The following is a 14,884-nucleotide window of genomic DNA, read 5'->3' on the forward strand; positions in this document are numbered from 1 at the left end:
CTGTGACATGACTGCTCATGAACAAGGCTCAGAACCACAGAACTATTGCACATGGCAGCTTATTGGCATATAAATTAAACTGCTGCAAGGTATAAGAATGGGGGGAAACAGATTGCTGTGTGCAATCAAACTAATTTAGGAATCATTTGGACATTTAATTCCTCTGCAAATAGTTTGCTTGGAGGTCTCCAGCTGTGTTTGGCACCGAGCACACCACACTGAAGAAAAATGTTCTGGAGCATTGAAAGTTATGCAATGCCCATTGACATCTGTCTGTCTCGTGCATGGGCGAATGGATGCTTTAGGGAGATCATTTCTAGTAGGAAGTGGAAGCCAGAAGGGGGTACTGAAAAATGCAAGGTCAAAGACCAGCTAAGGGTATGGTGGGCAGGAGAAATCTCCCGGGTCTCACATAAACAGAGATCTAGAGGTTGTCCTAGGTAGAGACTTGCTGGGGAGCAGTGGGGAGCAGTTCGGGACAAGCCTCTTCAGAAGGATGGTCACCACGGTCTCCACAGAGGGTACACACACTTCTTGCTTCTCCACCTTCAGTCACAGCATAGCACCATTGCCTTTAGAAGGATCTTTTTGTTGTTGGAGGTTTTTTGAGACGAGGTTTCTCTGTTGAAGGAGGTTTTGGCTGTCCTTGAACTCACGGAGATCTACCTGCCTCTGCCTCCTGAGTTCTGGGATTCAAAACATGCAGTGCCACCCTCTGGTGAGGGATCCTTCTTAACGGCCTCACAAAATCCCTCTTCCATTATTTGCTGTAATCAGATCTTGTCCTTTTTATCCTTGTGATCATTTGAAATCCTATCTTCGTGTGTAGTGTGCCAGTTCTCTCTCCCTTGCCGAGCTAACCATCATCCCGCTGTCTGCTTAGAAAAGAGTAGCCATATACAGACCATTGAAATTCAGAGCCTGGAAGGTCACTTGGGAGCTGCTGAAGACTGGGTGGTGCCCCATGACCCTGGAAATGACTCACTGGCCAGTTCAAGCAGCTGGGAAGGTTACATTTGAAAAGACTCTGAAACCTTCTTCAGAGGCTGTGGACTAGACAGGCGAATGCTGTCGGTCCCACTTCAGTGGCTGTAGACAGGATCTGCCTGGCAGTAGAAACTAAGCCAAGCATGCTGGCACATGCCTATGATCCTAGCATTTGGGAGGCTGAGGCAGGAGGATTCTGAGTTCCTGGAAGAACTCCCTGGGTAGGGAGAGGCCCAGTCTCAAGGGGGTGGGGGAGACCAATTTGCCTTGTTCATGAGCAGCAGGGCCACAGTACGAGCCCTACTCCCTATTTCTAGCTTCCTCTGTCTCACCTCCTGTCGGTGTTCTCTTGCTATTGGACTCTCCCTAGCATGCATAAAGCACCAGGGACTGTGCCTCGGTTCTGTAGAGCTCTTGCCTCCGGAGAAACCTGCTACTTTCTTCACAGAACACACACTGTGGGCTAGAAGGTTACTGGCGTTCTCTCTCTCTCTCTCTCTCTCTCTCTCTCTCTCTCTCTCTCTCTCTCTCTCTCTCTCTCTTTCTCTCTCTCTCAGAGACAGCCTAGCACAGGGCTAGTCCCACACCAGGAATGTGTGAGTCTGATACTATTTCAGGCTGCCTCTGAGACAGAGATAGGCTTATATAACCTCATGCCACTCACGGTTTCCAAGACTGACAACAGAACAGATTCAAGTGGTGCAGCCAGGGTGTTTCTACAACGAGTAACCCTCCCCAGAGTCTTAGCTCAGCACTTACAACATGTCAGTGCTTTCTATAGATTATCCTAGAGAAGATGAATGAGGTAACCAGAAGCTATAACTGAAGCCCTGGAGGATGCTGTAATCAGAACCATGACTATAGAGCTTTCCCAGAACTGGCACTGTGAGTAGGGGTCAAGGTGGGATCTCACTGCTGTCTGGTGATTCTCCATTCACTGAACATAAACAGACTCATGTCCCCAACAATCAGTGATCTCACCAAGAAGCTCAGGCTGCCTGGAACTCATGATCCTGCCTCAGCCTCCCAAGTGCTAGGATTCCAGGTGTGTGCCACCATGCCTGGTTTAGACAGTTACTATTTATTTATTTTGCTTGTTTGTGAGTTTTCATCTTTTGACCACACAAGTTCTGCCTGTAACCATGAAAGCGGGAATCCTAAACAGGTGATATGCTTTATGCACTGGGAGGTTATCCTCCAAAAGTATATCGTGCAAACTTAAAGACTGAGAAGTGGCAGATTCCAAGATCAGGCAAAGCCACCTCTGCCACCAAGGATGGACTGTGACTCAATTTCAACCAAGACAAGGCTCTCAGGTGTGTGCACATCTTTTCCCAGCATGTGCACCCTTCGAGTGCAAAGATGCTGTGGTATTTGTAAGCTCCTTCCTGTAGGTACTTATATGACATGTTAGTGTTTTGTCACTATTATGACACATAGTAAGAACATTAACTTATCAAGCGAAATTTCATTTAGCAAGTTCCAGTCAATAATCAATCATCCTGGTAGCTCTGGGAGAACAGAAGGTAAATCTAAACCACTTACTGCCTAAGTCAGGACACAAGGAAGAGAGGATGGTCAGAGGCCTGGCAATTCTCTTTTAACACACCCCTCCAGTGACCTGAGGACTTCTTGCAAAGCCCTACCTTCCTGAAGATTCCACTGCCTCTCTGGAGCAACACCTTGTTCACCAAGTGCTCTGTCGAATTGTAATGTTCCTCACAGGTTCACAATTTGAATGTTTGGTCTAGCAGGTGGAAACTTGAGGAGGTGGGTCCCAACTACATGAAGTAGGTCCTCAAGGTTACCTGTTCTTGACTTCTTCCTACCTCTTTCTCTGCTTCACATCCACATGAGGTGAGGGAATTCCTCTGCTACCCAGACCTGCCACACTGGTGTTCTGCCCAAATCCAATCAACCATGGACTCAATGAACTCTTCCTAAGTACAAGCCAAACTAAATCCTTTTTAAAAGATGATTTATGTCAGAGACTTTGGTCACACCTATAAAAACAAATTAATCTTCAAAGCCTCTGAAATATAGGCTTTTGGAGGGAATTTAGCATCCAAACTATAACATATGGCAGAAATGATAAACATGGACAGTAAGTCAACCAGTTCCTTCACAGACAAGGTCACCTGCTCAGAATTGCTGAGCAATTCCTCAGGGAATTCCCCAACCTCTTCTCTCTCTCTCTCTCTCTCTCTCTCTCTCTCTCTCTCTCTCTCTCTCTCTCTCAATTCCTTTTTTATAAACTTAGCTATAGATACTGTTAACTACAAAGTTACTGCTCTGTTTTTTATTTATGTTTATGTCCATAGTGTGTATGTGTGTATGAGTGTCTAGGGTGATTTTAAAGTTCTTACTCTGAAATCATGACCATAACCTTACAGTTGCAGATAAAAATCTAAAAAAAATATATGAAATCAAAATATGATTCTTTGTGTCACATTAGTAAAAACATCTCAGCCTCTATCGTGGTTGCTTCTCTTTATCGTGATGTCCATCTACAAGACTCTGCGTTGTTGTGAACAGGAAAACCAGCAGGCGACAAAAATGCAGTCAGCACGGACAAAGGAAGTTCGCTCTCTCCATGGTTTCCCATTCTTTACTGTCTCAGGATTAGCAGAGTACCTCTGGGCATTTCTAACCCTGCTCTGGTTCCTCAGAACACACCCAATCTGCCATGTACTCAAACACTAGAGATTCCAGCCTCAGGTTGGGTCCACCAAACAGCTCATCACATAACAAAGACAAATTTTCCAACCTGTCTCTTGGTCGCATCCCCAGTGGGGTCTTCTGGTCACTCCTTAAGACTCACACTGTTCCTTACTTTTTTTTTTTGTTTGTTTCTTTGGTTGTGTTTACGGCTTATAATTAATGCCATTCCATTTCTCCTTCTTCTGAGTTCAGTTCCATGAGCTCAGAATACATTTTTGTTGTTGTTGTTTTTCGAGACAGGATTTCTCTATGTAAGAGCTCTGACTGTTCTGGAGCTTGCTCTATAGACCAGGCTGACCTCAAACTCACAGAGATCTGCCTCTGCCTCCTGAGTGCTGGGATTTAAGGCATGCTCCACCACCGCCCGGCCAGAATGCATTTTTATTTCCTATTGTACTGTCCTTGTCTAGCACAATGCCTGTTGCATGAATTCAAATATTTGTTGATTAAATGAGTGAGTTAATGACAGAATGAATGAACCACTCAGGCAGAATGGATGACCAAGTACCTCTTTCTTTTTCTAAAATTCATTAGTTCTCCCACCTAACTTCCTTTGCTCCTCGTTAGCTGCAAAGGATCTATTGCTTTCACCTACAGTCAAAGCACAGGCCCTAATTCATCAGTGTTACCTGTTACTGTCTAGCTTCAGCCAGGTTCCACATGGTAACACATTTGTAATTCAGCCTCTGAGACATGCCCTAATCTATCTTGTTGCTTACAGATAGAGGTTCAACCAAGGCAAGCCTCCAACATGCTATCTATCATCTAGAGCCCCTGAGAGGGGTCTTCAATGCAGACCATCATCACTGAGGACCTTGTTCCTCATGCAGGAGGATGCCTTTGCTTGACTGACTCATACCATTTGTCATAGATACACTCTAACTCAGATAGACATGCTTTTATCCTTCATTGTGATTTTTTTTTTTTTTTTTTTTTTTTTTTGGTTTTCCGAGACAGGGTTTCTCTGTGTAGCTTTGCGCCTTTCCTGGAGCTCACTTGGTAGCCCAGGCTGGCCTCGAACTCACAGAGATCCGCCTGGCTCTGCCTCCCGAGTGCTGGGATTAAAGGCGTGCGCCACCACCGCCCGGCTAATTCATTGTGATTTTTTAAACACTCTGACGTGCCCTCAATTGCATACCCTAACGTTTATTCTGGCTTATCCATGAGCTGTGTGATTGGAGACAGGCATGTGTAAGGTTGACCGCATGATGTCTCAGGTGTGACTATCCAGAACCCAGTGTCACCCCTACAGTTTGCCAGCTGTGCAATCTTAGGAAAATGACTCTTCTTTATGTGCCTCAGTTTCTCTATCTGTTAAATGATAGTATGTACCCATTAGAGTTACAATCAAGATTAAATAAGAACATATTTTTCTACATCTTTTCATACTTGTCCCATCAATGTTGGCTCATGTTTGCTAAGATTTCAGCCTGTCACTTTGAAGAAGACAAGACATCTCACATCATGGAAGCCTGCACAGGGTGGGATGGGGTGGGAAGAGTGGAGAGGGAGAGAATAATAGTGAGAGAATGAGATGCTTCTCTCTGCAAATGCCATCCCAGACACATCCAGTGATATGCTTTTACTATTCTCCTGCAGGGGCCTCAATCTAAACTAGTCAATAACCAAGAGTAAACATCGCATGTGTAAACTTTAAGGCAATGCCAAACATACAGATGTTCTCTAAACATTCTCTCTTATATTGACGGTGACAGAGACAACTCTATTCTATCCATACATTTTCTACAAAGTAAAGGAACAATATGAGGTTAGTTCTGAGGGCCTGTTCCCATTCAGCCAGGCTAGAGGGCACTGATGTGTTCTAAGATCAGGATTCTAAGCCTATAGAATAAATATTTATCCGAATGGAAACAAATTCTTAACAGACTCTAAGTAAACAAGGCACTTCATACTCTGGGATTATGCTTTAAATACAACCATGTCCTTCCGGAAGTCCTCTCCTCTCCTCTTCCCTCCTCTCATCCCTTCCTCCCCTTCCCTCCCCTTCCTTCCTTTTCCCTTCCCTTCCCTCCCCTTCTCCCCTCCTCCCCTCCTCCCCTCCTCCCCAGTTTCAAGTTTAGATGCTCCCCTCTGTGTCTCTGACTTCTGATTCTCCAGGTCCTTAGGCATCTCACACAACTGGACTTCTTTAATACTTTTTAATCTGTTCACACCATCACCAGGCTAAAGGTTCAAAGGTTTCAGTGTAGTTACCCTATTTTGTTGCCCAAAACTTCCCAGGATTTCACAGACCTGTGGAATAAAAGGCTGTTGTCCTTGTTGGGGTGTGCACACATGACCAACAGCAGCTTGACCCCTTCTTTAGCTCTGACCTCTCTTCTCATTTTCAGCACTGGGCATCAGTGAGTAGGTGGTACTTGTGTTCTCCTAACCTCAGGGTGCTGGCCCAGCCTCAGGCCAACCCTTCCCTCTTCAGCTGAACCCATATGTAATTTAAGGCTTACACTAAGCTGCATCTCACTAGGGACTTCCTCTGTCCCACTTCCTTCCCTGTTCACATTTCTCAACCAAAACCCCTTGGCCAATATTTTGAAATGATTCTAGCTGAGTGTTCTCTCTCCTTTAGAGTCTACATTCCTCTATCACAAAAGCAGATGTGATTGTCTTCATGTTCCACAGTATTTAAAACATTTACTAAAATGCTGAACTAAGTTGTATCTCTTTAAGAATCTGATGCCAGGTTCTCCATGTACCACAAGCTGGTGTTTAAAGTGCTGGAACGCCACCACACCCCGTCACAGGACATCACAGCCAGTCACAGGACACCACAACCAATCACAGGACATCACAGCTAATCACAGGACATCACAGGCAATCACAGGACACCACAGCCAGTCACATGACACCACAGCCAGTCACAGGATATCACAGCCAATCACAGGACATCACAGCCAGTCACAGGACATTACAGCCAATCACAGGACATCACAGCCAGTCACATGACACCACAGCCAGTCACAGGACATTACAGCCAATCACAGGACACCACAGCCAGTCACAGGACAGTTCATTTCATGATCTATAGTTCTAAAAATAAGCACTGAAGAGAAGTCACAGAAAATGTCTACAGCAATACGAGCATTAACATAATTACACCTTCCATCAGATCACCATCAAGAGTGATTTTCATTGAAGATTTATTTACAACCACAGAGCTTATGTGAACTATCCTTCAGAAAGAAGGTCGTGACTTCAGCTGATATCTCATACTGAAAGGGTAGATTTCCATCAATCAATTCCTGATCTATCCAAATGGCAAGAGAGCTAAATAAACCCAAGCACATATGAGGAAAGAAGGAGGCAATGTTTAAACATCCTCTGTTATTTTTGAAGCACTCGAAACCAATAGGTTACATATAAGTTAAAACTGTTTCAAAGTACTGTTCACTGATATGAAGTTTTAAAATATAGACAGAATGATATCCCCGAGAATATGCTAAATAACAATGGAAGAGCCATACTAACGACTGACCTTGTTTTTATACTGTGAAATGCATAAAGCAGGATTTTGAAAAACTTATGTAAATGTATTCTAAAAATGTATGCTCATTCCTAAAACACACACACACACACACACACACACACACACACACACACACGTACACACACGTACACATACATACATGTATATACACACACACCATTTAAAAGGAGTTTGTGGAGATAACCATAGAAAAACAAAGTAGCAAAGATAGTTTCTAAATTAAAACATAGCAATTTAATATAGAAATCAAAAAGAGGAGAAAATTTAGTAGCAAAAAATTGTTAGCAAGTTGGTAGTCTCCTGGATTGTACGGTTTTGTAGTTTCATAGCATGGTCAGTATTATAAAGCAGACTTGGAGCTTGCTAACAACTGACATAACATAGTCACATGACTTAGAGCCTGCCTGAGATGAAAGCCCCCGTTTAGCATAGGTGTGCTCCGTGCTGAGTACCACAGAGTCTCACGAGACAGCTCTGCTGAGTTTTCAGACCTTGCAATGGCTTTCTAGAGTATTTCCTGAAACAGTCATCAGTGAGGGCTGACACATGCTACTAGAATCCACCCACCAAACTCTAGCCAGCACTGCACAAGCATTCATTGTGAGCATGGAGCACTCTCATGTGCCTTTTTCAGACATTTCGAAGTAGCTGCAAGTGTCTATGACTGATTTCCTGCAGCTTAGCTCTTGATGCTTGCTTGGGAGTATAAAGTTATATGCTACTCAGAGTACAGATATAATCTGTTTTTGGGACATAAACTTCATAAAGTTTTCCATAAATGTCTGTTTGATCATAGTATATCCATGGTTGAAAACAAGAATGAGTGTTTTTGGGTTATGTCTCATGTCAATCAAGAGCTGTCTAGGCTCTAGCCCACATGCGTATGGTCATCATTCATCACTAGCCATGGGGACCGACATGAAAGAGAATGAGCCAAGCACATACTGGCTCTTACAGTTCCAAATGAAAGTCACATAATCATTTCTAACTTGTGAAGACTTAGAAGGGTAATCTTATCATTGTCTGGAAGGAGAGAAAGGATTTTGTGAAAAATCACTGATAAACACTATACAACAATGTTGTCAAGCCCATTGCATATTCCCAATTTTTAGAAATAAGACACAGAAAATGCACACACTCAGGTCTGTTTCTCTAACACACCTATGGATCCTGAGTGACTGAAGAGCTCAAAGTGTGAACTACAAAATTGTGTTTCTCATGTTGAATGTTAACAATTCAGGAAATCCATTGTGCATTTATATTTTTAAAATGCAACAAGAGAAAGAAAACCTATGAGTGTCTGTTGAGAAATGTGCTTGCAGCAATCTTCAGCATACATATACATGACAAAAGAAAAAATTGCATCTATTAGGAACAATCCTTTAGAACTCTAAGGATATTATAACAATTATCTGACATGATGATCTCTTAGATTATTTTAAGGTAAAACTGTTGAATCATCAGTTATTTTCAGTTTATAGCAAAGAGGAAAAGGGAAAATTTCTTTGACTTGCAAATATTTTCAAATATTTATAATTTTAGAAATCTAAGATTCTTGTCTGCATATTATTACCAAGTGCAATTGGTTTGCATGCTTAATAAGGAAGAAATAAGTAAATGTAAATTATATCCCATGGGATGTGACTAAAATTTCTGATGCACAATTCTCTTTAAATGAGTCTCTGTTGACAGTTGTGTAGCTTGGTCTGTTTAAGGGGCCCCAGAATCAGGATCTATCCCTGGTGCATGAGCTGGCTTTCTGGAGCCCACTACCTATGGTGGGACACCTTGCTCACCCTTGATGCAGGGGGGAGGGGCTTGGTCCTGCCTCAATTGAATGTTCCAGGCTCTGCTGACTCCCTATGGGAAGCCTTACCCTTTTGGGAGAGGGGATGGGGGGGGAGGTGTTGGGGGGAAAGGCTGGGGGGGAGTGGGAGGAGGGATGAGAGGGAGATCTGTGGTTGGTATGTAAAACGAATAAAAAAGTTCTTAATAAAAAAAGAAACCAAAAAAATGAGTCTCTCTTATTGCAGAAACTTTGTATTGTCAGCTTTCAAAAAAATAGCAAACATCTAGTCATTGTCACCTGAATTATCCTGTCAGGCAAGTAGGGTTAGGTGACACATTTGTGACTATTTTAGCCTTCAACTTCATCACAGTGTTCAGAATTAGATGTGGTGAAGAGTCTCATTAGTTAATATCTGAATCCTGATAGTGATAAACAAAAAGAATTTTGTTTGGACTAACAACTCAAATATGCTTATGAATGATCCAAAGGAGAATAAAAGATGTACATCCTATATAGTAATGTATTACTCCCACTGCTTCTATTATGTAGTAAATCCTTGCATGTTATTTATTTTAGCATAATACATAAATTGATAAAAAGATGATAGTAATATTGTTCGGTAACTTGGACCAATAAAATGTGAGTATTTGATTGACACCATCAATTAAGTTTAGCAAAAAAAATGGCGTCTTGCTGATGCTGTGAAGGCGATAGAAGAAAACATCCTACAAATAACAACCCATGAGAAATCCTGCTGAAATACATTCACTGAGCCACTGTACCCCGCATAGACAAACAGCAGTGTAAGGCAGTAGTCCTTCCTGATTACTGAAATTTGAGGCACCCTGGGTGAAAGGAAACAGAGGCCCAGAGACCAACTTCCTTGACATTTTCCTTTGATCCTTAGAAATAATCCCTGGGATATCTCCATAGTGCTCAGTTTAATAACCAGTGGTTAGTGGGGAAAGTGGGGAAATCAGAAGATTTGAGGTTTAGTCCTGGTTTGGCCAATCATATATCTTGTGCATGGATTCTCAATTATATATCTTAGTACATGGAGTCTCCATCCTATATCTTTTACATGGAGTCTCCATCATATATCTTAGTACATGAAGTCTCCATCACATATCTTGTACATGGAGTCTCCATCATACATCTTGTACATGGAGTCTCCATCATACATCCTGTACATGGAGTCTCCATCATGTATCTTGTACATGGAGTCTCCATCATGTATCTTGTACATGGAGTCTCCATCATACATCCTGTACATGGAGTCTCCATCATGTATCTTGTACATGGAGTCTCCATCATGTATCTTGTACATGGAGTCTCCATCATACATCCTGTACATGGAGTCTCCATCATGTATCTTGTACACGGGGTCTCAACCACAACAGAGCTGTGACCCTCTTCTTTGTAACCCTGTTCACAATTACACTAGCTTCCATGTGGTTCTCTCTTGTGTTAGGCATGAGTTGAGGATGCTGGGGAAATGAAAGACAGAAAGAAGATCTAGGTTAATCTGTCCTGATGAAAACTGAATATTTTGTGTAATTTACTATAAAAACAGACCTGTGAGTTGCAGCAGGCCGATGAACAACTTATTACTTAAATACAATGTTTATTTTTAAGACAGGTTCTTGCCATACTGCTCAAGCTGCTCTCACACACTCAGGCTCAAACAATCCTCCTGCCTCGGTCTGCAGAGTGCTTGAAACTCAGTTATACACTGCCATACTTAGTTCCTACATAAAAATCTAAAACTCACAGAGTAAGGCTATGTATTATTGAAAAGTGCATACAAATGGAACCAATGTAGAAAACACACTGGATAGTGCACACCAAATTCCTTTGGAGAAGGGAGAAGACTATGAAGGAAAACCAGGAAGCTTCCACTTGATATACATAAAGTTTTAAATGATGTTTTCAAATGATAAAAATTAATGTATATTTATAAACTTATAGAGTGTACAAATGACAAAGTTTATTATTTTCAGTCAATATCTATTTTTAGACCTCAAAAAAACAAAAGCAATAAAAAATAAGTGGCAATAAAGCATAGTATGGCAAGTTGAGCTTGACCTGGAGCTGGCAAAGTGGCCAAGCATCAGAATAGATGATTAAGGCAAGGAGCCAAAAACCAGAGCCAGGGCCTTAAGTGCTTAGTGTGATCAGGAGGCTAACCTGAAGTGAGTACCAGGAAAGCACTGGCGTTCCACAGTTCCCTCGTGGGTGGCACGAGGCACTGAGGTCAGATGGATAAGCACAAGTACTAGAGATTGATTCACCGCATAGTTAAGACTGCACAAAATGCTGACCCTTGAAGGTTTTTTGTTTTTTTGTTTGGTTTTGGTTTTTGGTTTTTCGAGACAGGATTTCTCTGTGTAGTCTTGGTGCTTTGTCCTGGATCTCGCTCTGTAGACCAGGCTGGCCTCAAACTCACAGATATCCTCCTGGCTATGGCTCCCGGGTGCTGGAATTAAAGGTGTGCACCACTGCCACCCCGAGACCCTCGAAGCTTTAAGGCTGCAGCGAGGATGGAAAGACTAGAAATGAAATAGTGATGACTACTGAACTGACAATGAGGAAAGTCTTCAAGATCTTCTGCGTAGGAAACCTCAAGATGGAGATACACGAAGACCACAGACAGGGATAAAAGCATAATCTGCCAGGGGGCAATAAACTTGGAGAGCAGTGTCCGCAATGCATCAGGGCTGGGCAGCAGGTACAGTGGAGCAGCATGTCGCCCCACCAGCCCTGCCAAAGAAAGCCCTTTGTTACTGCCTGTGGTTATGTCTGAAGAAACTTACCAAGGTTGTCATCAGGAAAGGACCCCTTAGATTCTCGGTTTGTTTGCATTTGGAAATCATATAAGTAATATTCAACTTCATTTTACATCTGGAGGCTTCTGATTTGAGTACTTCTGGTGATAAATGAAAAGAGCTAAACAGAAGAGCAGCAAAGAAATACTGTCAACCCTGTTGACCCAGAAGACATCCATAGAATATATCCCTGCTTCAGAAATGCACAATGGCATTAGCCAACAGCACTTCTGTTCAAGATTGTGCTAGAGGGTCTAGCCAGAGCAGGTAGACAAAAAACTAAGAAGAAAAAAGCAATTCTTTTATTCTTTTTTTAGAAAGCTAGAAGTAAAACTATTTTACTCACAGATAAGATAATGTTACATATTGAGACTCCTAAGAAGGAAACTGCCGGGGGGTGGGGGGACACCATGAGAAATAACAAGCATGCTCAGCAAGTGTGCAAGATATGTGGTCAGTGTATAAATAACATTCATTTCCATGAGCCAGCTGTGATGGTTTTAAGGAAAATGGCCCCCAAAGGGAGTGGTACTATTAAAATGTGTGGTCTTGTTGGAGGAAGTGTGTCACTGTGGAGGTGGGCTTTGAGGTCTCATATGTGCACCAGATACTACACAGTGTCTTAGACCACTTACTGTTGCCTGCAAGATATAGGACTCTCCACTGCTTCTCCAGCACCATGTCTGCCTGCATACCACTATGTCCCACCATGATGATAATGGACTGAACCTCTGAACTGTAAGTGAGCCACCCCAATTAAATGTTTTCTTTTATAAGAGTTGACATGGTCATGGTGTATCTTCACAGAAATAGAAACCCTACCTAAGACACCAGCTATGCATAGTCCACAAATGAAATCAATAAAATGTTTTCATTTAAAATATTAAACCACTTACAAACAAATTAAGCCACCAGCCACCCCCCCCAAAACACCCCACAGTTTAAAAATACACACTATAAATCATTGAAGGGCACCACAGGGCTGTACTAATACAGCCTATGCTTGTAGAACTTGAGTTTTAATGTCTAGGCTGATATACAGATTTGGTGCAAGCATATGGAAAGCTCAGTGTTCCTTTTGCTAATATTCACAAGCTCACCCTACAATTTATGGGAACATGCAAGAGGCCCAGAATATCTAAACTATTTTGAAACAGAAGAATAAATTTGGAAGATTTACATTAGCTGCCATTAACCTTGCTACAAAATTATACCACCCAAAAGAGTAGTATTGGCACAATGATAGACCATAAGTCAACTGAATAAAATTGAAGAGCCTCAAGAGAAACCCTGACATTTATGATCAATGCATAAGCATATGAGGATAGTTTAATGGAGAAAGAGTAGTATATTGACTAAATGCTGCTGGAAGGTTGAGACAACCATGTCCAGAATAATTAAGTTGGACACTTTGTGCATACTGTATAAACACTCTGGAGCAAATGGAAGAGTTAAAAGTTGTATAATTCGCCATTTCTGTGAGAACCGGGAAGGATGCTGGTGTAGAGGACATTCACTACCATGAGTTCTGGTGCATTGCCAAAACCTCAGATGCATGGTCTTCTGGCCAAGCGCCTGCAGGTTCACATTGTTGGTGCATTCATTATGGCCCTGGGAGTTGCTGCTTCCTATAAGTTTGGTGTGGCTGAACCTAGAAAGAATTATGACTCTATGAAGGACTTTGAAGAGATGAGGAAGGCTGGTATCTTCCAGAGTGTGAAGTGACATCAGAATGTACAGAATTCTTTGGATTGCACTCCATAGAAGTTCATTGTTGACCTGTGTTCCTGAACTATGAAACACGAATATGTGGGCTAAGGAGTAGTTTACCTCAATAAACAATTAACAATTTTATGGACAAAACAATGCTCTATAACTCTTAGGAGGAAATGTAGATATTAATCTTTTAAAGTATGAGTTTGGAAATGATTTCCTTTTTTAATGCAAGTCAAAAGTAATAAAAGATAATACAAACAGGTTGGACTTCATCAAAATGAGAAGAAGAGGAGGAGAAGGAAGAAGAAAAAGAAGAAACATATTGCAAATTATACCATTAAGAATGTGAAACAAGCCGGGTGGTGGCACACATCTTTAATCCCAGCACTTGAGAGGCAGAGCCAGGCAGATCTATGTGAGTTCAAGGCCAGCCTGGGCTACAGAGTGAGTTCCAGGATATCAAGGGCTGTTACACAGAGAAACCCATCTTGAAAAAACAAAAAACGAAGAGGAGGAAGAGAAAAAGAGAGGGGGAGGAGGAGGGGAAGGGGAAAAGGAGGAAGGGGAGGAAGAAGAAAATGAAAAGAACTGCTGGAGAGATGGCTCAGTAGTCAGGAACACTTGCTGCTTCTTCAGAGGAACAGAGTTCAGGTCTTAGTACCTGAGAGAGCCAGGTGAGAATATATAACCATCTGTGCCCACACTACATGGGTCACAACAGCCTGTTACTCCAGTTTTAGAGTATCTTCATCCTCTTCTGGACTCTGTTGGTAGTTACATAAACATCACACACACACACACACACGTGCACACATACACCTTTAACAAAAGACAGTGAAAAGAAATAATGTATATGAGAATGTGTGCATATCATGTCTGATAAGGGATGTATATCTAGAATGTATGATGAACATTTACAACCCAGTAAGAAGAGAAACAACCCACTTTAAAAAAGCAAATATATACAAATATATACCAGACAATAAATACAGTTAACTGGTAAGCAGATGAAAAGATGATCAACATTCTTACTAGGGAAATGTAGACCAAACCCACGAAGTTAGTCCATTTAACATCCATGAAAATGACTATCATAAAAAAAAAATGGGCAATAGCAGGTTTTGATAAGGAGGTAGAAAAATTGGAGAACTTACACATTGCTGATGGAAATGTACAGCAGTACAGTACTCCCTAAAAGTGCTGGTGATTTCTCAAATTGATAATGTCAAACATAGAGTTACCATATGGCTCAGCAACTGCACTCCTAGGTGGAGAACCAAGAAAAATGTAAACACATGTTCTCATATAATAAACCTTGAAATCATTATGCTAAATTAGAGA

At 41.8% G+C, this 14,884-nt stretch overlaps 2 protein-coding genes across 2 annotated transcripts in view; both read left to right on the forward strand.

The window, feature by feature from the left end:
• Positions 1-14,884, forward strand: part of Gpr158 (G protein-coupled receptor 158) — a 360,681-nt gene that overhangs the window by 258,382 nt on the left and 87,415 nt on the right. The gene's annotated exons all lie outside the window — the stretch shown is intronic.
• Positions 12,685-13,951, forward strand: LOC114708619 (cytochrome c oxidase subunit 6C-like). Its single transcript, XM_037206027.1, has one exon. It carries the CDS (start codon positions 13,349-13,351, stop codon positions 13,550-13,552), a length of 204 nt encoding a protein of 67 aa, XP_037061922.1. The 5' UTR covers positions 12,685-13,348; the 3' UTR covers positions 13,553-13,951.

Source organism: Peromyscus leucopus, chromosome 5 (genome assembly GCF_004664715.2).
Source record: "Peromyscus leucopus breed LL Stock chromosome 5, UCI_PerLeu_2.1, whole genome shotgun sequence".
Taxonomy (NCBI): domain Eukaryota; kingdom Metazoa; phylum Chordata; class Mammalia; order Rodentia; family Cricetidae; genus Peromyscus; species Peromyscus leucopus.

Coding starts and splice junctions, on each gene's coding strand:
- LOC114708619 (XM_037206027.1), top strand. CDS start 13,349: ATGAGTTCTGGTGCATTGCCAAAACCTCAGATGCATGGTCTTCTGGCC.